At 43.4% G+C, this 27,379-nt stretch overlaps 1 protein-coding gene across 1 annotated transcript in view; it reads left to right on the top strand.

Moving 5' to 3' along the window:
- LOC145402051 (nucleoprotein TPR-like) overlaps window positions 1–27,379 on the top strand; it is a gene marked incomplete at its 3' end in the record, with an annotated part of 419,889 nt that overhangs the window by 20,407 nt on the left and 372,103 nt on the right. The window contains exons 3-5 of the mRNA XM_080274148.1: window positions 4,725–4,821; window positions 8,233–8,336; window positions 17,376–17,535. Coding sequence (XP_080130274.1) covers window positions 4,725–4,821; window positions 8,233–8,336; window positions 17,376–17,535 — 361 coding nt within the window. The remainder of the gene's footprint in view (window positions 1–4,724; window positions 4,822–8,232; window positions 8,337–17,375; window positions 17,536–27,379) is intronic.

Raw genomic sequence — 27,379 nt, 5'->3', positions numbered from 1 at the left:
GTTAAGCAACGCTGGGTCTGGTTAGTACTTGGATGGGTGACCGCCTGGGAACACCAGATGCTGTTGGCATCCCTACGTGTCAAGTGGGGTTGGTGGAGGATTAGTGCCCCTCCCAGTAAAACAATTAACTCTAAGCCCTTGGCCACCCCGTCTGGGATACATGGCGTCTGGCAATGAGATGAGATGAGAATGTCAAATAACAAAGGCAAAACTGATGATCAGGAATCAGAAACTGCACCAGGAAGTTCAGAGCAAAGTGTATTCCAACCAGCCAGAAAACAAATGACCGAGTTGAAACACAGAAATTTTCAGACTGAATGGCTCAGTCAGTTTCCATGGTTAGAATGTGAGGCAGAATCTGTTATGCAACTAGTCATGCATTAAACAGCCAGGATTCATTCACTGAAGAAGGAGCAGGTGGGTAACTTGGTGATATATATATATATACAGTATATATATATATATATATATATATATATATATATATATATATTTTTTATGTGTCTGACTCTGGGCAAAGGCTTCAGGGCCTATATCTCAGGGGCAGTAGCCTATCCCAAGGCCCAGTAGTCCTCCTACACCTCCACATGTCACCACTTCGGCGCTAACACCCACCGTCCATATTGAATACATGCTAGGGCTGTCTCATACAGGACTGGTGTACTGGTATTAGCGGGGGTACTTTTATGACATGTCGGCGGGTCATCTGGTAGATCAGGAAAGTCTGCTTCTATGAAATTCAAATCCTTAAACTGTTCCCTGCCTCAGCCGGGATTCGAACCTGGGTCCATCAGGACTGCAGGCCGCCTCTCTACCGATTGTCAGAACAATATGTAGAACATGTGCATAGCAAAATAACAGAGCATGTATATAGACAGTGATGGTGATTAGAACCAGATTAATCTTGTCATGGCTGCAGATTTCAATGTAAAGTGTAGAAATGATGTCCACACAAAGTGATACATGCGACTTCCAAAATTTTAAGCTGGGACTTCCAAATTAAAGGGTCAGAAAATCAGGACTCCCAAAATCTGAGCCGTAGTTGAAGCCCTGTATTCATTCGAACAGCTATCACATAACCAGGAAAAACAAATGCCACACCCTTGTCATACACTCCTCCATACTAAATTCTTCTACCGGCTTCATCCACTGTCAGTTCGCTAGCCTCATTAGCCTCCTTACCTTGCCTTCGTATACAGTAATTTACCATCTCAGTTAGTTCACTAGGTGCTGTGCTTCCTCTTAAGGAATCCCCATCTTGAGGTTGGCCATGCTGCTTTGGAGGCAAAACTAACTGCATGAACCAGCTAATTTCTCGACAGTTGCTGGAAACTGTTGGAGGGAGAGAGAGAGAGAGAGAAAATCATATGTTTAATAAGATTGTAACAGTGTGAGAGTCTAAGAGTGATGATTGTGTTGTTAGTTACTAAACTTGTAACCACATTTCACTTTTATGGTGAAGCATATATTTTCTCATGTGACAAATGGACTATGATACACTAATCTCTCGATTATCTGGACGACTGCTTCCTGGAGAATCCATTACTTGGATGCTGTGGTCTGATGGTTTCAAACCATTATTCGTACATTTTTTCCAACTATCCGGACAAAATGCATGCATCCATTTGGAATTTGTGGTTCCATGAAAAAATAGCCCAGTGGCACCACTGTGTCTGGCTGGTTAGTTTATCCAGCGTCTGCCAGAGACCCCCACTCGCTCACTCTCATTTCATTTCCTGCTCGACAGTGTAAGCAGTTGTTATAGAGGCACACGTTGTGGTTTTTGTGGTTGTTCCCTACCTGCATCTAGCCTTGCTATTCCTTGCATGCCTCTTCCTAGGGTGTGTGATGATGGCCCCTTCACCAGGGAAAAGGAAGAGGGTAGTGCTAACTCTTTAGAAGCGGGAGATCCTGGGTAAGATTGATGCGAGGTGGTTGAGTCGTGAGTGTTGACTTTGATTTTATTGTATCTTACTGTACTGTACCATGATTTTATTCTATTTGACCATGATTTTCTTCTATTTTACCTTGATTTTATTTCATTTTACTGTTATGTTTTGTGTGCCCACTGCATTTTTTGGTCTGCTTGACCAGACAGGGTAGTGTTGATCACTTAATGCCTAATCGCATCAACTGATACGATGAGAGTTTTATGCCAAATAGCTTAATCGCATCAATTGAGCGGGGCCTGTAGAAAACTGCGGAGTGCTTCTTCCTTCCTGATTATGATGTACATGGCTTCAGGCCAATGAGAACTCAAACCCTGATGTGGCATGAGGTGGGATTGGACCAACCCGGGCAGTGGGGAGGCACCCCCCCCCCCTCTGGGCAATGTTGGTGCCACCCTCTACCCCTCTCCCTCACTCCCTCCTTGTCCCCCATCATCCTCCCACCCCTCCACACACCTGCATCTCTCCTTCCATCACCACCTGTGTCCCTTCCCATCCACTCTCGCCCCTCCTCCCACCCTGCTAGCCTTGTGTCCTCTCCGAACCCCACCCCATCCCTCGCTCCATGTCCCTCACTACCCTCCCACCTCCTACAGACCCCTGAGAGATATCAGGCCTCCAAGATGTTATGGAACACACTGAAGTGCTTTCTTTTCATGCGAAAAGTTGGTTATTTTTCCAACTCCTGTACCTGTTGGCCTACTTTCCAAAGCGTACTTTATCTCCCCACAGTAGTAATCTCCCCACACCTGCATACACCATTTTTCATGGTTGGTGTGACAGAACACTTTGAAATGACCTGTTTCAATAAGAAAAATAGGTAGTTATCAAAATTTTCATGTTTTAGATTGTTTTTTAACTTTGAAGCGCAATTGTGCGGTAACCATTAGGCCTACTGGGGTGCAGGTTGCGTTGTCAGGTGTGTAAATTCTTCCTCTTTAGCCAGAACACAATCAGTTTGCCTTTGATGAAAGTCGCCAAAAGACCCCTGAATTGCTGCTGGGGGGGGGTACCCTGCCTGAGATAATTGCGGTCTTAAGGGGTTAAACGACAGAAACAAGTGTTGTATGATGTACTGTAGTGGCCTTTTACACTGGCTTTCAAAGTTAGGTCATGTACAAATGGTGGCCAGGGGAGAAGTTCACTATCCAGATGGAACCCCTGCCCGGATATGCCTTTGGCTCTATTACGTCGGATAATCAAGGGATTACTGTACTTTCCAGCTTTGATTGGGTTGTATTGTAGAATCTGTCCCATGCTTACAACAATGAGTGCCTTATAAATGGTCATAAGACTAGAGGAAGTCATCATCATCATCATCATCATCATCATCATCATCCAATCCCACGTTGCCCCATGAGAAGCGTAGGAGCCCGGGCCTAGGCAAGTTGGTCCTGACATTAAGATAAGAGTGACCAGCCTCACTCATCCCTGAGTGGCATTATGTGAGCAGTAAACCCCAACCATCCCTTGGATATAAACCTTGACGGACTCAATCCAATTGGAGTGACTTAAGTACCCACTAAACCACCAGGTGCCAAAATTTTGTTATATGGTTACCACCCAGAATAGTAAATGGTTTCCTGGTGTACAGGAAACCATTTGGCTTGTCACATGTTGTAGAGTCACCCACAGGCAGAAGGAAGAGGAAAGAATAAGGAAGGAAAGACAGAAGAGGGAGTGTAAAGCCACCTGTAGGCAGAAGGATGAGAAATGAAGGAAAGAAGGACAGGAGAGGATGGAAGGAAAAAAGGATGGAGGAGAGGAAAGGGCAGACACCTGAGGGCAGCACTACATCGAGTGAGTGGATGGCAAGTGCCCCCACCTACCACAACTAGAGGAAGTCACTGATGGCAGTACAGTACAACCTGACAAATTGCAAATCCAATTTCCACAAACCCCCACTTACAAGAGAAATTTTTTATGCAGTTGGAGGGTGTCGATATCGTCTGATGTCACACAAAAAATGCATAATTGAGGATGAATTTTATAACAGCAGATGGTATAATGGAGTATTAACACTGGGTACTTCATTGCAGTTACTGTTGATGGTCCTTTAGGCTGTATTTTACATGGTTATTCTCCTACATATCATTATGATTTTGCTTTCCAAAATTCAACACATCCTTGTTATACAGTGAGGATGCTTTTAAAAATACCTGTACTGTGCATTGCATTATGATTTATATTATATCAAGTCAGTTATAGCAGAGTTTCAGTAGGGAAATGTTTCTGGCCCAAGTCACCCACCCAACGGATTATAAAAACAAGTTCGTAACCCTCTAAAACTGGTTGTTATTTCCTGTCACTGCATTTCACTTGCTGCATACCCCAAAAAACAAGTACAAAATCAAGTTTCCAACTCACCCAAACTAGTAATTGGTTTACTTTGCTGCTAGAATTTCAACACCACACTATTGTTCCATCACTAACACTAACACATAACACACCCAGTAGTGATGAATGCAAATGACATCTTGGAACAAACAAATGACTGTAGACTTGTGTGAGGGAGAATGTATAAGCAAAACTATCAATTGTACATCAACCATTGAGACTTTGTAAGAGATTATCATTATCCTATAATGGAAAATTCTATCATATATTGAACATAGGTCCTAATTTTTTCCTCATTGTATAAGTGATTCATCGCATACTGGTTCATTGTGTAATGAAGGTTTGGTGTATTCCTTTTTCCATTAAGGATTTGGAATCAAACATTTCATATTTGAAAGTTTGTATTGTATTAACTTTCTGACTGCTTGTCTTTTTCAGTGTTCAGAGTGAGAAGGACAATGCTTTATCACAGATAACAGCAATGGTTGGTAGCCTCGAGTCCCACAACATACAGATTGCAGAGCTGCAGGAACAGGTATTGCAACCATATTGCTGTTTTGTCAATATCTTTTTCACATATTTTTGATAGAAAAGAGAGGAAAATGTGCAAAAGAAGTGGAAAGTAGAGTGACACAAGGAAGTAATGTAGCTGTTGCTATGGAGGCAGGGGCTAGAGTGCTGCAGCTGCACAAGGCTTACATGAAGGAGTGTTAGTGCCAGCTTTGACATACAGATGTGAGACTATGGTGTGGCTTGAAAATGAAATGTCAAGAGTGAAAGCAATGGAGATGGGTCTGCTGAGGAATGTATATGGAGTACAGAGAGTGGATAGGATATGGAATACTGTGATTCGTGAAAGATGCAGAGTTAGGAAGTCTGTGGACACCAGAATCGAAGAGAGTGTACTGAGATGTTTTGGTCATGTGAATAGAATGGATGACAATACAGTGGTAAAAAAATTATATCTGAGCAAATTTGAAGGAGGGAGGAGGCAAGGTAGGCCAAAAAAGAAGGTGGAGGGATATGGTGGATGAGTGTGTGAGGAAGAGAGGTATGGAAGTTGGTGAGGCTAAGGGACTGACAAGAACCCGAGCTGGCTGGATGAATTTCGTGTGGAGAAGCAGCTGCAAGGCGTGATGAATGAGTTTGGGAGAGTGTGTAAGAAACAGAATCTAAAGGTGAATGTAGGGAAGAGTAAAATTATGGTCTTCGGAAGAAATGAAGTCAGTGTATGTGCAGTGAGGCTGGATGAGGAGCAAATGGAAAATGTGAGTACATTTAAGTACTTGGGTAGTGTGATGAGTAAGGATGGAAGTGAGGGTGAAGCGCTTGAACGGGTGCAACAGGAAAGAAAGGTTGCTGGTTTATTGAAAGCAGTGATAAGAAACAGGGAAGTGAGCATAGAAGTGAAAAAGCTACTACATGACAGTATTGTGATACCAGCTCTGACATATGGAAGTAAAGCTTGGACCTTGCTGGAGGGACAGAAGTCAAGAGTGAGAGCAATGGAAATGAGTTATTCGAGAGGTGCATGTGGAGTCACATGGAGAGACAGACTGACAAATGAGGAAGTGAAAGAGCATTGTGGTGTGGATGTGGATGTGATAGTAAGCGTTAGGAGAAACACACTGAGGTGGTTTGGCTATGTGGAGAGGATGGAGAGCGAGAGACTGATGAGGAGAGTGTATGTAAGTGAGGTGGAGGGAGGGAGAGGGAGGGGGAGGCCAAGGATGAGATGAAGGGATGGAGTGGAGAGGTATATGAGAGAGGGGGTGTGAACTGGGAGCAGGGCAACGAAATGGCGGGGGACAGGGCGACATGGAGGCGATTTGTTTGTGGCCACCTCTTACGAGATTAAGGTGTCTGGCAATAGATATATAGATAGAAGCGCATTACCAGGGATTTGGCACTCCTTTATAACATGACAACGTTCGGATTGACTCTGTCATTTTTAAACAGGTATACCCCTGTTTAACGATGCAGTTGGTTAAGTAAAGACCCATTGTTAGGGGGGGTATCATATCTCTAGGTAGATTTAACATGTAAAGTATAGGGATGCATTTTTTTGAGTCTTGGGTTCCTCCCCCCCCTCCCCAGCAAAGTCCTAAACCCACCTAAATGAGTCCAAAAACAAGTTAAAGCCAATCTAAATGGCCTAACAGCTGTAAATGAAGCTAACCTAAGCCTAACACTTGTAAATAACTCATTAAAACCAACAAATAAAATCTGATACTCATCAAATATAAGTCTGGGAAAAATCAAGCTTAGTATACTGTACCTCAAAATGACACTGTTCACCCCACCTATGGCTAAAACATATTAATCTAAGAACAGTTTGTAAATCAACATAAACACACAATTTTTGTCTAAAATAACATCAAAATTGGTTTTAAAAAAAAAATCAAAACCCATCATTAAACTGGGGTTTGGCCATCATTAGGTGGGGAATGGCGGCATTTCTACCCGCATTGCTAAGCCAGGGTATCGCATCTAGGGGTATCATAGAACGAGGTATACCTGTATATGTGAAGCTGCAGGGAGTAGTGAAATTTTTTTGGCCTATATGATGGAGCCAGGATTCCATGGGCTTGAATGATGAGTGAATGGAAGGTGGCCCATTGAAGTAGGCAAACTTAGGCTGTCTGGACACTGCAGCTCCTCACCCTGCCCTAGAATGGGAAAGGAGATCCGGATAATGATGATGATGATAAAATTCAGTACAGTTATGATCATTGTAATTGTTCACATTTTCATTGTTATATTCATGAAGAGAAAATTAGATACAATGAAACTGTTAATGGTTCTGGTAGCTGGTAGCAGTATGTTCTAGGACGGTGTCTTTGTGGTGTCTAGGAAGGGTGTTGAGAGAAATTAAGTCTTATGTACTTTTTTGCAGTAAATGGCTGCACAATAGGTGCAGTGATGTCAGAGAAAATCTACTGGAGATGGTAGGCATTGAGTGCACAATGTGTAGGAATGAACAAGGAGAGGGGGATGACTGTCAGGATAGACTTGGCAGAAGTGTCCTTATAGTGTGTAGAGGAATTTTGTTATTTTGGTGATATGATCTGTGCTGGGGGGGGAGAGATGCTTAAGTTAGTTCTGTTTCTGTGGATTGGAGTGGCCTGAAAAAGTTTAGGGAACTTTTACCTCTCCTGACATTGAGGGAAGCCTCCCAATTTGCCAGGGAAAAATTGTATGATGCATAAGTGAGATGTATAGTGCTGTGTGTTAATGAAATATTTGTAGTTAAGAGGGAGGACATGTGAAGGTTGGAATGTACAAAGATAAGGATGCTCATGTCCATAAATGACAGAACTGCAAACAGCAGAATTGCAGTTGAGCAGCTGGGAGAGCACCTGAGAATTAAAGGCACTGGTGACGTGATGTATAGGGGTAGATTGAGGTGGTATGTTTAGATGGAGGAAACTGAGAATGAAAATTGGGTGGAAAGATTTGTGAGTGAGTGTTTGGTCTTTGAGTTGAAACCTAGAAGTGATAAATGGACACGTTTGGTCTTTTATTACTGTTTATTCTGTTGATAGTTCATCTAACATTGTACTTTCGTGGTCCGGCTTCTGTATCCCTTCTGCCCCATGTAAGTGGGAAAGAGAGTTAAGATGATGATGATGATGATGGATAGAGGGTAGGAGTTAAAGTTATACATGAGCAGATCCAAGTGTCCTTCTCGTATTGCCCAGGAAGTACCCTTAATTTTTCGTGCAAATATGGTAGAGTCCGTTCTTGGCAGGCAAATTTAGGTGTCATGTCCATTTTAACAGCTTCTCATTCTTGGCTTGGTATTTAAAAAATATATCAAGGTATTGAATGTTACTTAGTTGAATGCTTATGGCTTTGCAAAGTTAAGGGGGCAAATCTTCAAAAATATTTATGGATGTATTCCTTTGATATCTGATGCCTAACTGCTAGTACACCATTGCATCAGATCCATCGCCTGAACGAGCAGCTAGGTGATGCAATGAAGGCTAAGAATGAAGCAGTGATCGGGGCAGAGGAGGCCATCAATAGAGAGAGGCAGCTCAAGTACCGGTAAGTCATACTGTTTGAAAATATATTTTCAGTGAGTTTCGATGTTTCCTTCTTTTAGTCAGTTATTTTGTCTGTTACTTTTATGCCTCAGCCCCATCTTTTGGTGGGAAAATAGGTAGAATGATAGTGATGATGATAATTTAATGTTTGGTTGATTGTGGGTTTGAACCTATCCATTTAGTATTAATTAACTATACAGTATTTCATTTCTTATGAATGTGGTGTGTGGAAGGAAGAGAAGACGGAGGGAGGTGCAAGGAACAGCGTGGTGGACTGAAGAGGTGAGACAGGCTGTGGCACAAAAGAAGAAAGCATACAATGAATGGATGAGAAATAAGGGTGAGGAAGAAGTTGAGAGGCGGAAGAGAGAGTTATATGTAGAAAGAAAGAGAGAGGTGAAAAGATTAGTAAGAGAGAGTAAGAAGAGAGTGGATGAGGAATTTGGAAGGAATTTGAGTGTAAAGTGGAGGGAGTGTAAGAAAATGTTCTGGAAAGAGGTGAAAAGAGTAAGACAGGGTGGAAGTGAAGTTAGCAGGGGAGTGAAAGATAAAAATGGTAGATTACTAGTGGAGAAGGGAGAAAAAGTGAGTAGATGGAGAGAACACTTTAAGGAATTGTCGAACATAGAAGATGGAAGTAATGCGAGTATAAGTGGCTGGGGAATGGCTGGGAGAAGGAGGGAGGTGAGAAGACAGGAAGAAATCAGTAGGATAGAAGTTGTGGAAGCAATGAAGAAAGTTAAATCGGGGAAAGCTCCAGGAATTGATGGAGTGTGTGGTGAAATGCTGAAGCATGGGGGAGAGAATAGTAGTAGATTGGATGTGGAAGATGTGCAGATTGGCCTGGGAGGAAGGTAGAGTCCCTGAGGATTGGAAGTCAGGTATAATTATTCTCTTGTACAAAGGAAAAGGGGAAAAAGAAGTGTGTGGTAATCATAGGGGCATTTGTCTTCTTAGTATAATAGGAAAAGTGTATGGTAGGATACTTATTGACGGAGTTAGAGAAAGAACAGAGGAATTAGTTGGAGAAGAACAGGGAGGTTTTAGGAAGGGAAGAGGTTGTGTAGATCAGATATTCAATCTTAGATCTTTAGTGGAAAAGTTTCTAGAGAAGGGACAGAAGTTGTATGCGGCTTTCATGGATTTGGAGAAAGCATATGACAGGGTGGATAGACAAGGATTGTGGAAAGTGTTAAGAATATATGGAGTAGATGGGAAGTTGTTGAATGCTGTGAAGAGTATGTACGATGGTGTGAAGCCTGCAGTGTGTGTGGATGGTGAACTAAGTGAATTTTTCTCTTTGAAAGTTGGGTTGAAACAGGGATGTGTCATGTCTCCATGGTTGTTCAATTTGTACATGGATGGGGTAATAAAAGAGGTACAAGGTAGGGTAGTGGATGTTGGAGTGGCCCTGGTGAGAGAGGATAGTGTTTGGAAACTCCCTGTACTGTTGTTTGCAGATAGTACTGTGTTGTTGAGTGAAGACGAAGGAGAGCTGCAAGGCTTGGTGGATGAGTTTGGGAGAGAGTGTAAGAAACGGAATCTAAAGGTGAATGTAGGGAAGAGTAAAGTGATGGTCTTTGAGAGGGGCAAAGTCAGTGAATGTACAGCAAGGTTGGATGGTGAGGAATTGGAAAATGTGAGTACGTTTAAGTACTTGGGTAGTGTGATGAGTAAGGATGGAGGTTTGGAGGGTGAAGTGCTTGAAAGGGTACAGCAGGGAATAAAGGTTGCTAGTTCTTTGAAAGCAGTGATAAGAAACAGGGAAGTGAGCATGGAAGTGAAAAAGTTAGTACATGACAGTATTGTGATACCAACTCTAACGTATGGAAGTGAATCTTGAACGTTGTTGGAAGGACACAAGTCAAGAGTGAGAGCAGTGGAAATGAGTTATTTAAGAGGAGCCTGTAGAGTCATATGGAGAGACAGGCTGACGAATGAGGATATAAAGGAGCGTTGTGGTGTGGATGTGGATGTGATAGGAAGCGTTATGAGGAACACATTGAGGTGGTTTGGCCATGTGGAGAGGATGGAGGGTGAAAGACTGATGAAGAGAGTGTATGTGAGTGAGGTGGAGGGGGGAAGAGGGAGGGGGAGGCCGAGGATGAGATGGAGGGATGGGGTGGAGAGGTATATGAGAGAGGGGGGTGTGAGTTGAGAGCAGGGCAGTGAAATGGCGGGGGACAGGGCGACTTGGAGGCGATTTGTTTGTGGCCACCCCAAACGGGATTGAGGCGTCTGGCAATAGATAGATAGATAGATGAATAGCAGTGAAAGGAAGGATATGATACTTAAGATGGTAAATAAGATGAAGAAGGAAAGCAGGGATATCATAGGTGGGCAGTGTGTGAAGAATGATGAAAGAAAAGCAGTGGTGGTTAGTGGGGATATTATGGGTGCCTGAAGATTTCATTATAACCAGTTGCTTAATGAGAAGTTTGAGTGAAACAAGGAAGGTTTGGAGTCAGTGAATCCAACATTTGGCCCTTGGCATTTGACTGGTGCTGCTGCTGTGAGCTGGGCAGTAGGCAGGATGCAGGTGGTGAAGGCAGCAGGTGTGTCTGGGTTGAATGCTGAAGTGCTGAAGGCCTCAAGAGATATAGGAGTGGGGTCATTTACCGATTTGATAAATACGATTATATATGAGTGTGTTGTCCCAGATGATTGGCTGAAGAGTTTGATTGTGAATGTGTACAAGGCAAAGAGTGGTGTCCTGGAAAGAGGAAATTATAGAGGCATAAAAGTTTTGGACCAGGGAGTAGGCTGTAGCAGCAGCCAGTCAGGTTGGTACTACCAAGGAGAATGGGAATGCTGGTGATAGGGAGAGCTGGTGCTCCCATTTCATGAGCTACTGGACCATCCCCCTTGCTGACCTTTTCAGTGTGACACTTACATGGAGAGTAAACCAGCATACTATCCCAGACACTTTCCTCTGACTATCTCATGCACTACTCTACATATGCTTTACTTATTGAACAATGTATCCCACTACATATAGGGGTTGATGCCAGCAAGGGCATGCGGCCAGAAAACTTTGCCCCTGCTACCAATAGTGGCGGACCTATTGTGACGAGGCTCCACCAGCATAGATTTTGGTGCCGGGATGGTGTGGGGTTCAACCTGTGCTAGATGGTACAGGGCATTATGGTTCCCAGGCTGCCGCTTCCCCCCAATGGAGAAGTGTCCGAACCTGGGAGTAGTGCCCCAGGAGGCTGCCCTGTCAATGGTTGTATAATGGAAAGGTAGTTACAGTGCCAAGGCTCACTTGGAGGTTGTCCCTGTAGCTGTCCTGGCAGGGTGCCCCAAGGCCGCTGTCATAGCCACTGGTCATGGCTGGTGGGCTATGGGTCCCAGATCCCATGCCTAGGCCTGGGATTGTGTGGGTGGGTGGGGCCTGTGGTATGTTTCTCCTCATTATTCATTGTTACCAAATTATGACTAGAAAGAAAGATCTAAGCAAGCCTGAGGAAACTGAATCACCTAAAGGGATCAGAGTGGCGTTGTGATATGTGGGAAGTTTGAGGGGTAGAACAGGGGCAGTAGTTGAGACATTAGTAGGAGGTGGGTGGATGTGAGATGTGTACAGGAAGACAGTTACAATGGAGGATATACCAGATTGATTGCCAGGAGGGATGCATGTTTTAAGTTGTTTTGGCAAGGTAGAGCAGATGGATATGGTGGTGTGGGTGTGTTGCTTGGGGAGATAAGGGTAGAATATGTCAGGAATGTAATGAGAGCCAGTGTAAGAATAATAGTACTGAAAATTTTGTTTGGTAGGATTAGTTTGCATTTATATCAGTGTATGCACCACAGACAGGCTTGGATGAGATAGAGCAGGTTAGATTCTGGTATGTGTAGTAAGTGATATGGAGGAGGAGGAGATTGTAGTTTTGGGAGGAGACTTAATGGTCATGTAGGTGAAGCTGCTTGAGAATATGAAGGAGTACATAGGGGATGTGCATGTGGTACAAGAAATGAGGAAGGGGAGAGGATACTTGAGTTTGATGAGGCAATGAACATGGTTTTGTGCAATACACATTTTAGGAAAACAGATACAGCAGTAGGTTGATTACATACGAGTCTGGGGGAAATAGTTGCCAGAGAGACTATTTCATTGTCAGGAGGGCTGATAAGAGGTTAGTGAGGGATGCTAAAAGTTATAGGGAGCGAGGAGTGTGTGCTGCAAGACAGGTTATTGATATGTGGCATGGTGCTTAAGAAGTGGGTGATGAAAAAGAGAACCTGTGCACCTGGGAGGAATATATGGAAGTTGAAAAAACAAGCAGTAAGGGATTCCTTCTATAGTGAGATGAGTAGAGTGGTGGCTGAACAGGGAGAAGTTGACAGAGGTGTTAATGAACAGTACAGAGCCCTCAAGAACAGTCTCTTGAGAGTAACTGATTAAGTGTGTGGATGGACAAGGGGCCTCCCAAGACATAAAGTAGCTTGGTGGTGGAATGAGGCTGTAGAAGCAGCAGTTAAGGAGTAAAAAAGGCTTTTCCAGGAGTGGAGAGAGGGTGGTAGCAGTGAGGAATACTTGGCTGCCAAGCATAGGACTAGAAGAGTGATTTACGGGGCAAAGTCCGAATCTCAGAGACTTTTACTTGATAACCTAAAGAGTGGGGAACGGAAGAATATGATATTTAAGGAGGTAAAGCAGATAAAGAGGGAGAATAGGGATATCCTAGGTGAGCAGTGTGTGAAGAATGATGAAAGAAAAGTAGTAGTGAACAGTGAGGATATTAAAAATGCCTGGGGAAAGCACTACAACCAGTTGTTGAAGGAGGAGGTTGACTGGGACAGGGAAGGTTTGGAGCCAGCAGATTCAGTGTTAGGCCCTTGGCCTTAGATTGACGCTGCTACTGCCAGCAGGGCAATAGGCGGGATGTAGGTGGAGAAGGCAGCAGGTGCATCTGGGATGACTGCTGAAACGTTGAAAGCCATAGGAGATATAATTGTGAGGTTAACCACTGACCTGATAAATACGATTATATGTACAGTAAGTGTGTTGTCCCAGATGATTGGCCAAAGAGTGTAGTTGCAATTGTTTACAAGGGGAAGGGTGAGGCCCTGGAAAGACGAAATTATAAAGGCATATAGCTTTTGGACCAGATAATGAAGATAATGGAGAGAGATCTAGAAGGTATGATTAGAGTAAGAGTGAATATTGATGAGGTGCAGTTTGGATTTATGCCAGGCAAAGGGACCATTGATGCCATATGCATTATTTGACAGCTTCTGGAAAAATATACATGAAAGAAAAGGGAACTGTACTTTGTTTGTGTTGATTTGGAGGAGGCCTTTGACAGAGTCCCTTGGAAAGGATGTGAAGTGGGCAGTGAGAAAGCTTGGGGGGATCAGTTTTACTGGTAGGTGGTAGGTGGTGGTGACCATCGTCCACTCACGTGATGTAGTGCTGTGTACTCTTTCCTTCACCTTTATCACTCATTTTCAGTGTCTGTCCTCTCTCTTCCTATTTTTCCTGTTTTTCCTGTCACCTTTTATTACCCTACCCTTCTTTCCTTTATAGGTGGCTTTACTTTGAGTGGAGAGGATGGAGGGTGAAAGACTGACGAAGAGAGTGTATGTGAGTGAGGTGGAGGGGGAAAGAGGGAGGGGGAGGCCGAGGATGAGATGGAGGGATGGGGTGGAGAGGTATACGAGAGAGGGGTGTGTGAGTTGGGAGCAGGGGAGTGAAATGGCGGGGGACAGGGCGACTTGGAGGCGATTTGTTTGTGGCCACCCCAAACGGGATTGAGGCGTCTGGCAATAGATAGATAGATAGACTTTGAGTGACAAGCCTAATGGTTTCCTGTAAGCCAGGAAACCATTTACATTGCTGGGTGGTTACCATATAACCAACCTACACGTGTACCCTACCTGTCACCAAGTGGGTTGGCGGAGGGTTGGTGCCCCTCCCCATAGGGCAGCTGACTCAAGGACAAACGACCATCCCTTGCGGGACTGTAGTGTTTGGGTATAGATAGGTAGTTTTTCTGATATGGAGAGAATGTAAAAATGTTTTGGAAGGAGGGGAAGAGAGTTAGACAGTGTGGTAAAGAAGGAAGTAGGCAAGTGAAAGATAAAAATGGCAGATTGGTAGTGGAGAAGGGAGAAAAAGTGAGCAGATGGAGAGAACGCTTTAAGGAATTGTTAAATATAGAGAATGAAAGCAGTGCGAGTATCAGTGGCTGGTGGATGGTTGGGAGAAGTAGGGAGATGAGAAGGGAGGAGGAGATCAGTAGGATGGAAGCAGTGGAAGTAATGAAGAAAATGGAAATGGGGAAAGCCCTAGGATTTGATGGTGTGTGTGGTGAAATGCGGAAACACAGGGGAGAGTCAGAATGGATATGGAAGATATGCAGATTGGCCTGCGAGGAAGGTTGAGTCCCAGAGGATTGGAAGTCAGGTATAATTATTTCCCTGTACAAAGGAAAAGGGGAAAAGGAGTGTGTGGTAATCATTGAGGCATTTGTCATCTTAGTGTAATGGGAAAGTGTATGGTAGGATACTTACTGACAGAGTCAGAGGAATTAGTTGGAGATGAATAGAGAGGTTTTAGAAAGGGAAGAGGTTGTTCAGATCAGATATTTATCTTGAGGTGTTTAGTGGAAAGTTTCTAAAGAAGTGAAAGAAGTTGTATGTGGCCTTCATGGATTTTGAGAATGTGGAAAATATTAAGAATATATGGAGTAAATGGGAAGATGTTGAATGCCATGAAGTGTATGTATGAGGGTACCAGGGCTGCATCACGTGTGGATGCTTAGCTGAGTGAATTTTTCTATCTAAATGTTGGATTGAAATAGGGATGTGTCATGGCTCCATGATTATGCAATCTGTATATGGATGGTGTTATAAAAGAGATAGGAGGTAGGGCAGTGGATGTTGCAGGTGCCCTAATGAGAGAGTGCAGTGTTTGGAAACTTTCTGTTTTGTTGTTTGCAGATGACACTGTATTGTTAAGTGAAGACAAAAGGGAACTGCAGTGCTTGGTGAATGAGTGGGAGTGTAAGAAACTGAATGTAAAGGTGAATATAGAGAAGAGTAACATTGTGGTCTTTGAGAAAACTGAAGTCACTGAATGCGCATTGATGCTGGATGGTGACCAAATGGAAAATTTGAGTGCATTTAAATACTTCGGTAGCCTGATTGATGAGGATGGAAGTGTAGAGAATTAAGTGCTTAAAAGGGTACAAGAGGACAGAAAGGTTACAGGTTCTTTGAAAGCAGTAAAAAGAAATAGGGAAGCGAGCATGGAAGTAAAAAGGTCACTGCATGGTAGTATTGCAATACCAACTCTAGTGTATGGACGTCAAACTTGGACCTTGTTGGAAGTCAAGAATGAGAGCAGTGGAAATGAGTTATCTGAGAGGAGTATGTAGAGTTACATGGAGAGAGAAATTGACAAATGAGGATGTGAAGGACTTTTGTGGTGTGGATGTGGATGTGATAGAAAGCATTAGGAGAATTACACTGAGGTGGTTTGGCCATGCAGAGAGGATGGAGAATGAGAGGCGAACGAGGAGAGTGTATGCGAATGAGGTGGAGGGGATAAGAGAGAGGGTGAGACTGAGGATCAGGTGGAGGGATGGAGTGGAAAGATGTATGAGAGAGGTGGGTGAGAGTTGGATAGAGGGCAGCATAATGGCATTGGACAGGGCAACATGGAGGCTTTTTTTTTTTTTTTTTTTTTTCCCCTGTTATGGGATTAAGGCGTCTGGCTGTAGATAGTTACGTTGACTGAAGAATGAAGATCAATAGTAAGACTGAAAAATTGAATTTCTGCTCACAGCTCATGCACCATCAAAAGTAAACATTAGGCCTAAGTCATGTCATTGATGAAACTTTGCCAGTATTCTCTGTGTGTGTTTGCATATGGTTTGATCAGTTTACTGCCTTGCTCTCAGGTTCTTGGCTGTCCAGCATAGCTTCCTGACAGAAGACCACTGACTTTTTTTTTTTCTACCACAGAGATATGATGTAATATTCTGTATGTTTTAGGTCAAGCATTAGACAGTGAACAGGATGTGAGATACAACTGTATTTTTGGAAAATATGCATCATCCCAGCCTGGGTTCACATCCAAAAGGGTGGAGAAATAAGTGCTTGAAGACTTATAAGAGTCATTGGGCAAAACAAATGTTTATTTATTTTCCATCCTTACTCAGCTGTTTCCAGTATGAATCCAACTATTGGATAATTTTCCCTTCAGATACAGGTATGATACTGATGTTAATTGGCTATTGCTTGCCAATTTACGGCACTAAGTTGGCATGCTATTGATAGTTCTCCTTCTTTTGTACTTTATCTTCACTATACCTACGGTCCTTTCTTTACTATCAAGCACATACTCTACCATATTCTTCCACCTGACCTTTGGTTCATCACACTCCATCCCTTACACTTCACTATACAGGTACTGAACATTGTCTGTCATAACTTGGCAAAGATTTTTCTCATTTTGCAGCTTATTTCTCATAGTTCGGTAGCAGATTAAGACAATTTTACAGCTCTGCATCCTTCCATAGCACTTCTTTGTGGCTGGGACCATATTTTAGTGTTAATCTCTTGTTAAATCCCAATATTCAAGATGGAGGGATGGCAGTTGAAGGCCTGGCTAAAGCAAACAGGATATAACTACAGTCCTTCATCTCATCCCAATCCAGCTTGTATTATACCTGTATCTTTCTTCAACCTCATCATTGTACAGTCATACCTCTTCCCATAAGTGTTACTATACAGCAGTTGGTTTGTTTTACCTCACAGAAGTAGGCCACGTCTACATGATTGAATGAACATTGATGGGTTCTTGTTATGAGGTAGAAATGATTCTCCCTGGTTAATAATGACATCAACCCTCCAGTCTGACTTCACTTGGCCATTAGTTGAAGTGAGAGAGTTTGTAGATCATTGGTAGGTGCAGACAAGCTGACTATTACATACAGTACGTCTTCATCATCATAAATTCTTTTGGCACTTATGGATGGGGTCAGGACTGCAATATACTGTAAATATACTGTACTTTCTTTTGGCTACGCAGTGAGAAGCGTCTAGAGCAGGATCAGGGTCTGTTGGGACGTCAGATTCAGTTGTTACAGCATCAATTGGAGCAGCGGTCTGAGGAGACTCTGACACAGCGCACAACACAGTCATCCACTATATTGGCCCTGCAGACTGACTTCACCCATAAGATGGAGGAGGTGAGTTAGTTTAAATTTTTGTGTCTGTCAAGTGAGATGGAAAGAAGAAAGGGTGAGGAGATTGAGGATGGGAGAGTGTGGTATGTATATGACTAAAGGTGGTGTGAGTTGGAGGGGAGCCTGATGGCAAAGGACAAGGTGACTTCTCGATGATGATGGGATGTATAGTTGATCAGCGAAAAACCAATGCATCCTTGGTATGAAACAGTCATACAGCAAAAGCGGTGGCCTTTCCAAATTGCCTAATAATTTTAGCTAACACTGATAAACCTCTTTTCTTGAGGATGTCATATATGTGAGTGCCGTAGTCCTTTCACCAAAAGGGCTCCACAGGCAGTCATGCCTGTGTGGGTGTGATTGAAGGCTTGCATAAGTGACTGGAGAGTATCCATCCTGTTTTGAAATTTTCATGTCATTCATGATGCTTGTGTAATCATGCCTGATGGTAAGTTGGAGTGATAACTTATAATAGGTAGTCTAATGACTCTAGAAAGACCTTGAGTAGGATCTTTTTTTTCTGGAAGGGGGGGGTAGGGGTTCTTTGGTCTCCAAAGCAAGAATTGTTGCCATATTGTACAGTACATGTGAATTTGGTACTTATCATCATGGAACACACCATCCATCATCCATCATCCAATCCTACATTGCCCCATGAGGAGTGAAAGCGCCTGGGGCTAGGTAGTTGGTCCCAGCATTTAAGATGAAAGTGACCAGCCTCACTCATCCCTGACTGGCATTACATGAACAACAAACCCCAACCACCCTTTGGATATAAACCTTCACCGGCTCAATCTGATTGGAGCGCAGTAATTACCCACTAAATCACCAGGCGCCAAAATTTGGTTATATGGTTACCACCCAGCATAGTTCATGGTTTCCTGGTGTACAGGAAACCATTTGGCTTGTCACTCTGCATAGAGTCACCCACAGGCAGAAGGAAGAGGAAAGAATGAATGGAAGACAGAAGAGGGAGTGTAAAGTTACCCGTAGGCAGAAGGACAAGGGAAGACTGAAGGAATGGAAGACAGAAGAGGATGGAATGAAAGAAGGATGAAGGAGAGGAAAGGGCAGACACCCGACAGCAGCACTACATCGAGTAAGTGGATGGTGAGCACCCCCACACATGATAATTGTGAATACCTAATCTCGTGACTAGTGTGGAGCCAGAACCAAGGATTGAGCAGTCATAACCAGCTCATTGAGGTATGTGGTTTCTTTCTGTGTCAGCTGTTTATTGTCCCCTTTAATGCCACCAAAATTTTTGTCCTGTTACAGGTTATTTTGTGTAGCTCAGTGGCAGAATAATCAATAATTTTGCCTAACGTCCTTATGTTAGGGACGAAGATAGAGGTGAAAAGATTAGTAAGAGAGAGTCAAAAGAGAGTGGATGAGGAATTTGGAAGGAATTCAAGTATAGTGTGGAGAGAATGTAAGAGAATATTCTGGAAGAGGTAAAGAGAGTTAAACAGGGTGTTAACCCCTAAAGTAGTAACAGGATTGATCAATCCTTTTTCAGGATTATGTTAGATGCCTAGTGTGATCAATGGGGGAGCCTTTGTAAAAAAACTGTGGACACTAGACTTCGGCCCTATTGTGACGTATATCGGTGCCAACCAGTGAGACCTAAGTCCTGAGTAGGGAAGAGGGAGGATCTGGGCTCCTACCGATGGTGGTGGGGGGGGGGTGATTCCCCAACCGCCCGCTCACCACCTTCCTCTACCCTATTACCTTTGTTCATTCTCCCCCTCCCGTGCCTCTGACTGCCTGCCTCCTGCTCCCTTCCTCTCCCTCCCCCACCATCCTTCATCACACCAGTGTGGTTCCCCGCCCCCCCCTTTTCCTCTCTCCCTGTCTCCCTAGGGAGGGTTATATCCCCGCCACCTACCCTCTACACCCCTGTATTCCCTCTCTGCCTGTCGTCTTTGTCTCGTGGTGTCTGTCTCCTACCTCTTTAACCCCATACCACTCCTCCAGGCCTCTCCCCACCCCACCCCCCACCTCTTGTAGTATGCCGTCCACTTATCCCCCCCCAGCTAGAGTGTTATACGTCATTGTTACTATTCTTGTTGCATGTTTTCATTCAATACCAGATTGTTTGTGTAATTGCTTACACCGATGCATGAATCATAGAGTGTATGTTTTTCCATGTTTTTGTATGAATTTCCATGTTTTTTGCTTGTTTTTTTGGGGGAAAAATCATGTTACTGGCACAATAATGTACCTGCCAAAGGTTTTTTGCATATGCTTATCATTTTGATGTAATGCTTTGTATTTCTTTGTACTCTGTGTTTGTCAAAGTGTATGATAAGTCACTCTTTTTGTGGTGTAGAGTTTCAGCTGAGTCTCGGGCAATCTCAGCTGCAATTAGCACCCAGTTAATTTTCCCTCTTGAAATTCTTACAGCTACTTGATTTGACAGCTCTGATGGGGAGGGGATGGGGGGAAATGGGAGAGGGGAGAGGGTGCTGGAGTGTGTGAGGAACACCAAGATAAAAGATTTTGCATGCTTTTGCTTTTTTTTTTTTTTTTTGACAGCTACACATCTATGATGGAAGGGGATGGGGGGAGGGAAGGTAAGGAGGGGAGAAGTGTTGGAGGGAAAGGGTGTTGGGAGTGAGTGAGAAACACCGACATAATTATTGTGCATGGTTTTGTTTGAAAAAAAAAATTGAGCTGGAAAATTCTGAAGGGTGGGGGTAGGAGGGGAGAGGGGTAGCTCTAGCTTTTTTTTCCTCTTGAAATTCTTACAGCTACTTGATTTGACAGCTCTGTGGGAAGGGGATAGGGGGGAAGGGGTGAGGGGAGAGGGTGCTGGAGTATGTATCATCAAGAATAAGATTTTTTTTTTTTTTTTTTTTTTTTTTTTGACAGCTACACAGCTATGAGGGAAGGGGACAGGGGGAGGGAAGGTGATGAGGGGAGAAGTGTTCGGGGGGAAGGGTGTTGGGAGTGAGTGAGGAACACTGACAATTATTGTGCATGCTATTATTTGGGGAAAAAAAAAAAATTGAACTGGAAAATTCTGAAGGGTGGGGGTAGGGGGGAGGGGAGGGAGAGAGGGGAGTGTGATGGTTGTGGGTGAGGAAGGTCATGGGAGGGGAGGAATGAGGGAGGGATTGGGTGGGAGCGCATAGAATATTGGAGTCGCCCCGCCTGGAAGGGTAAATTTTCAACTTTGACGGGTTGTAGCTCATGAACCAGTTGGTCTAAAATGCTCTGGTTTGTGGCATAAGATGTGTAAATTCAAGCTCTAAACTTTGGGCATAAAATTTTGTACTTCTGTGAGAGTAAAAAAATTGGCTCCATATACAATTTTATCAGGGAAGTTCAGTCGATTGAATTGCGTATCCTGGGGGTTAAAGAAGTTAGTCAGGGAGTGAAAGATAAAAATGGTAGACTACTAGTGGAGAAGGGAGAAAAAATGAGCAGATGGAGAGAGCACTTTAAGGAATTGTTGAACATAGAGAACGAAAGTACTGCGAGTATAAGTGGCTGGGGAATGGCTGGGAGAAGGAGGGAGGTGAGAAGAGAGAAAGAAATCAGTAGGATGGAAGTTGTGGAAGCAGTGAAGAATGTTAAAATTTGGAAAGCCCCAGAAATTGATGGAGTTTGTGGTGAAATGCTGAAGCATGGGGGAGAGATATTAGTAGAATGGATGTGGAAGATGTGCATATTGGCCTGGGAGGAAGGTAAAGTCCCGGAGGATTGGAAGTCAAGTATAATTATTCTCCTGTACAGTAGAAAGGAAAAGGGGAAAAAGAAGTGTGTGGTAATCATAGGGGCATTTGTTTTCTTAGTGTAATAGGAAAAGTATATGGTAGGATACTTAATGACAGAGTGAGGAAAATAACAGATGAATTAGTTGGAGAAGAACAGGGATTTGGAGAAGAACAGGGAGGTTTCAGGATGAGAAGAGGTTGATGTTGATCAGACATTCATTCTTAGGTCTTTAGTGGAAGAGTTAAAAAAGAGAAAGAAGTTGTGTGCGACCTTCATGGATATGGAGAAATCATATGACAGGGTGGATAGACAAGGAGTGTGGAAAGAATTAAGAATTAACTGAGTAAAAAGGAAATTGTTGAATGCCGTTAAGAGTATGTATGAAGGTGCTAAGGCTGCAGTGCGTGTGGATAGTTAACTAAGTGAACTTTTCTATTTGAAGTTTGGACTGAAACAGGGATTTTTCATGTCTCCATGGTTGGTCAGTCTGTATATGGATGGGGTTAAAGAGGAGATACAAGGTAGGGCAGTGGATGTTGGAGCATCCCTAATGAGAGAGTGCAGTGTGTGGAAACTCCCTGTACCATTGTTTGCAGATGATACTGTGTTGTTAAATGAAGATGAAGGGGAACTGCACGGCTTAGTGAATGAGATTGGGAGAGTGTGTAAGAAACGGAATCTAAAGGTGAATGTAGGGAAGAGTAAAGTTATGGTCTTCGAGAAAACGAAGTCAGTGAATGTACTGTGAGGTTGGTTGAGAAGGAAATGGAAAATGTGAGTGCGTTTAAGTACTTGTGTAGTGTGATGAGTAAGGATGGAAGTTTTGAGGGTGAAGTGCTTGAAAGGGTACAGCAAGGAAGAAAAGCCGCTGATTCTTCGAAAGCAGTGGTAAGAAACAGAGAAGTAAGCATGGAAGTGAAAAAGTTACTAGATGACAGTATTGTGATACTAACCCTAATGTATGGAAGTGAAGCTTGGACCTTGTTGGAGGGACACAAGAATGAGAGCAGTGGAAATGAGTTATTTGAGAGGAGCATTGTGGTCACATGGAGAGACAGAATGAGAGTGGGGAAATGAAGGAGTGTTGTGGTGTGGGTTGGATGTGATATGAAGCATTAGGAGAAACACATTGAGGTGGTTTGGCCGTGTGGAGAGAATGGAGAGTGAGAGACTGACAAGGAGAGTGTATGTGAGTGAGGTAGAGGGGAGAGGAGGAGGAGGAGGAGGAGGAGGAGGAGGAGGAGGAGGAGGAGGCCGAGGAGGAGATGGAAGGATGGAGTGGAGAGGTATATGAGAGAGGTGGGTGTGAGCTGGGATTAGGACAATGAAGTGACGGGACATGGCGATATGGAGGCGATTTGTTTGTGGCCATCTGTCATGGGATTAAGGTGACTGGGAATAGATAGATAGATAGATAGATCCTTTTCATAACTTTCCATGACTGGCATCATATTCTGGTGTTAGTCTCTTGCTGCAGCTCAGTATTAGAGATACCTGTCTCTGTCTGTGTTTATATGGCCAGACACCATAATCCCATAAGGGATGGTCATTTGTCGTCAAGTTAGTTGTTTTACGGGGAGGAACACTAACCCTTCACCAACCCACTCGCCAACACATAGGGAACACGTATGGGTTGGTTATATGGTTAACACCCAGCATTGTCATTTGTTTCCTGGCTTATGGGAAACAATTTGGCTTGTAACCCAGTGTTAAGCCACCTGAAATGGAAAGAAGTAATAAAAGGAGACAGGAAGGAAAGGGAGAAGTGGGCAGAGAGGAGGGCAGATAGACAGAATGATAAAGATGAGGAAGAAATAGGCAACACTACATCCAGTGTGTGGATGATGGTTGCCACCACCTACCACCCATTGACGTAAGGTGGAAATTTTTGCGTAAGTTAGAGGAAAGATTATACTGTAGTGACATATCCTAATCAGTATAACGTAGAGCAAGGAAGTCCATGGAAAATAGTTAAAGAGAGCATGCCTAGATGTTATGGTTATATGGAGACTACAGGTATAAACAGGTTGATGAAAAGCGTAGCTATATGTGAATGTGTTTGAAGGTGAAAGGAGGCCAAGAAAGAGGTGGGTAGGTATGGTAAATTAGTGTGTGAGAAGGAAAAATACTACTACTACTACTACAGTACTACTAGGGAATTGACAAAGGATAAGTTTATGGAGGAGTACATGTTTTATATATATATATATATATATATATATATATATATATATATATATATAGATATATATATATATATATATATATATATATATATATATATATATATGCAGTGCTCGACAAAAGTATTGAGCGCCCTGCGTCCCTTCTACAAAACAAACCTTTCAACACTGAAAAAACATTTAAATAATGCATTATATTTACCTTTAATGCTTTTTAGGGTATCCTTTGCGCTTCTTCATGAACCTGAGACGTCGTGGAAGTGAAAGGGCGAGGTTCCTCAGGTGCTGGGGTGATATTCTTGCCCAGGACTCAAGAATGGCTGCTTCCAGCTTAGGCAGAGAGCTCACGTCCTTCCCTTGGAGATTCTTCTTTACGAGGTACCAGAGGTTTTCTATTGGGTTAAGGTCTGGGCTATTGCCTGGCCAGTCTTTCATGAAGGAGACCTCGCAGTCACGAAGCCAGTTTGTGACAGATTTGGCTTTATGAGCTAGTGCACCGTCCTGCTGAAACACTCATCCACCTGTAAGCTCGAAGGACTCAGGTAAATGATCACAAAGAAGCTCCAGGTAAACGTCCTGATTCACTCTGCAGTTCTTGGGAAGCACAACAAGCTTGCCCAAACCCTTCCCAGAGAAACAACCCCATACCATTAGTGAATCAGGGTGTTTAACTGTGCTCTCCACGTAACGGGGGTCAAGCGGGTCACTACCTCTGCGCCGGTACACGCGCGCTCCTTGATTACAGGTAACGGTAAAACGTTGCCTCATCAGACCACAACACTGACAACCATTGGTCCTCACCCCAGTTAAGGTACTTGTTAGCAAAGGCAAGCCTGTGAAGTCGCTGGTTACGTGTAAGAAGAGGCTTTCTCACAGGCCTGTGGCTTGTGTAACCATGTTCATAGACTCTTTGAGAAACCGTGTGCACAGAAACCTCGCCAAACACTTCTGGGTTGCTCTCCTTAATTTTCCTTGCACTTACACAAGGATTAGACTCCACTGCACATTTTAACACATTAACAGACCTTGAGGAAGTTGTCCTGGGCCTACCAGACCGCGGTTTCTTTGTAGGAACGTCACCACTATTTTCCACTCGATAACGGGCACACCACCTCCGCACTGTTGACCGGGCCACACCAACCAAATCACTAATTTCCTTGGTGGGTTGGCCTGCCGCCTTTAGAGCAATGATCTGTGATATGATTTCACTCGACAATTCATGGGTAGGGGCCATAATAAAGTAGCGAAAGCCAGAACACTGCAGGACACTAGGTAAAAAATGGCGCAAGAAGAGAGGGAGGAGTGGCCAGGTTCCTCTCTCTCACGCAGCCTGTAAGCAACTGAGGCGGCAGCCAACCAGCGCACAGTAAGGCCTCAGGCTGCCGTGACGTCATGTTAGTGGCCCAAACTTCTGGCTCAATTTTTAGTCCATAAAAGGGTGATTCTTTTTTCACCAAAAGTATTGCATGCCCTGACGTAGGTGCACTATACTTTTGTCGAGCACTGTATATATATATATATATATATATATATATATATATATATATAGACAGATATATATATATATATATATATATATATATACAGTATATATATATATACAGTAACCCCTCCAATATCCGGATCAATAGAGCCATAGGCAGGTCCGGATAGTGGTCCTGTCCGGATATTGGGCCCCAGTTTATGGACTTGTACTTATGGACCCTAACTCTGAAAAACACCTATACAACTCCCTCTGGACATGCATTGTACCTATTTAAGACCCAAATCACACCAATAAGGGACATAAAAGAATGAAATAAATGCAAAAGAACCATAAAATGAGGTTTTAGAGGTGAGTTTATACAATATTAAACATTCTGGGTACTTACAAGTCCCTTGCTCTTGGACTGGTTTGAACCGCCAGTTTGCAGTCCACAGTTAATCCTCTGCACTCTAAATTCTAATTTCTTAACACTGCACAACACTGTAAATTCCTGTGTGTTCTAGTGGCAAGGTATTGCAGTTTATTCACTGTTTATTCACAAAAAACAAGCACCTGTGGCTTGCACTGTTATGAGTATCTGCTCTCCATCGAAGTTAAGCTGTGACTGTTGATGTTGGTGGGGTAACAGAGTTGCCAGATCGCAACAGCCACATTACCAATCTCCTCAACTTTCATTGTCAAATATAACTTTTCATTACCAAATTCGTAAAGCTAGCATATATTCATCACTAATTATATATACAAGTGGAAATACATGTAATCACTCTCCTTATAACTAACACCATGTTGATTATTTTCACACTATGTAGGGTAGCAGATTAATCAGAGAGAGCAAACAATCCACCATCTCCATCCTGTGTATCCTCATACATGTGAAAAATCCATTTGGTAATGCATTATTCTAATTCATTACCAAACGAATTTTTCATTACCAAATTGGCCCACACTTGGTAATGAAAAATACCAAATGGCAACCTGACAGGGGAGGGAGGAGGGGGAAGGAAGGAAGGGGTGAAGGGACCATGGTGTAACAGCTGTTTGGCACCAGGCGGGAATTTCAAATTATGGGAGGGAAAAAAGTCAGATTTTTTTCTAATTTTTTGCGGTTTTTGGCCCATTTTGGGAATATTGGATCCCAGGAGGATTATGTCTGGTTAGTGGGGATGTTCGGATATTGGGCGTTCGGATATTAGAGGGATTACTGTATATATATATATACAGTATATATATACAATATATATATATATATTTATGTACAGTACCCTCACGTCCAACACCGTAATATTGTCATGCACAGGTCCCGTGTTGGACCAAAAACATGTTGGACAAACAACAGAGCTTATGGGGAAAAATGAATTATGTCGGCAACCCTAGGAAAAGTCACCCTAAATACCTACCATATACCTTTACATATATTGGTACTGCTGTAATTATAATAAATGGTGCTGTACTATGAATGATAACTAACCTTTTAGGATAGTGTTGGTGGGCTTGCTGGGAATGGAAGGTGGTATCCGAGGCTGTAGGTAGTTCTACTGGGTCCACGGAGGATGGCTGCTGGCATCACTAGCGGGTAATGGCAGCTGCTCCTCCTCAACCTCCCTCATAAATCCTGCAAAATCACACTCAGAATCACTATCCTCATCCACATCCATGGAAAGTCCTGCTTCTGCCTGTCCTAGCACTCCGTAAGCCTTCACTGCTGCCAGGATCTTTTCTTGTTTTTTTTATTATGGTCCTCAAGCTGGCTTCATTCACGTCGTAGGCCTTGGCGATGTCCACTTTCCTCTCCCTTTTCTTCTTCCTCTCAATGATTTCTAGCTTGGTGGCCTGAGGGAGGTGCCGCCGCTTCTTGGGGTTCTCAGAAGGCTTCCTAGGCATCGTGAGCAGGATAAAATGCAGTTGCAAGGACAGAAAATACAGCGAGAAAAAAGCACCTTCCAATGCGAATTATGCGACTGAGTGGCACTGTGGCGGGAGAAATTTAAACAAAACATCATGTGAGAGCAGAAGCATTTTTGATTGGGCGACATCACGATCACATCACGATAGCGGGTGGGTGAGGCAACTTGATCAGAAGTTCTGATTGGCTGTCAGCATCACAGGAATGTCCAGTATGACCGTGTTGGACCGTGGGTGATCGTGCTAGAGGCGAACTCTGCGGATTTCGCCCACTTCTCGGAGCTCCGAGCATGTTACGCTAATGCACCCATGTTACAGTAATTAAATTGTATTAAAGCATACTAATTTTTTGCTCTCCGTGCTGGACGTGAATGGTGCTGGGCAAACGCGTATTGGGCGCGAGGGTACTGTATATGTATATGTACAGTAATCCCTCTAATATCCGAACGCCCAATATCCGAACATCCCCACTAACCGGACACAATCGTCCTGGGATCCAACATTCCCAAAATGGTCCGAAAACCGCAAAAAAATCGGGGGGGGGGGGGAACGA

The sequence above is a fragment of the Coenobita brevimanus genome, chromosome 57 (genome assembly GCF_032717465.1).
Source record: "Coenobita brevimanus isolate Jiangsu-jjx chromosome 57, ASM3271746v2, whole genome shotgun sequence".
Taxonomy (NCBI): Eukaryota; Metazoa; Arthropoda; class Malacostraca; order Decapoda; family Coenobitidae; genus Coenobita; species Coenobita brevimanus.
This window is presented reverse-complemented; position numbering and strand designations above follow the sequence as displayed.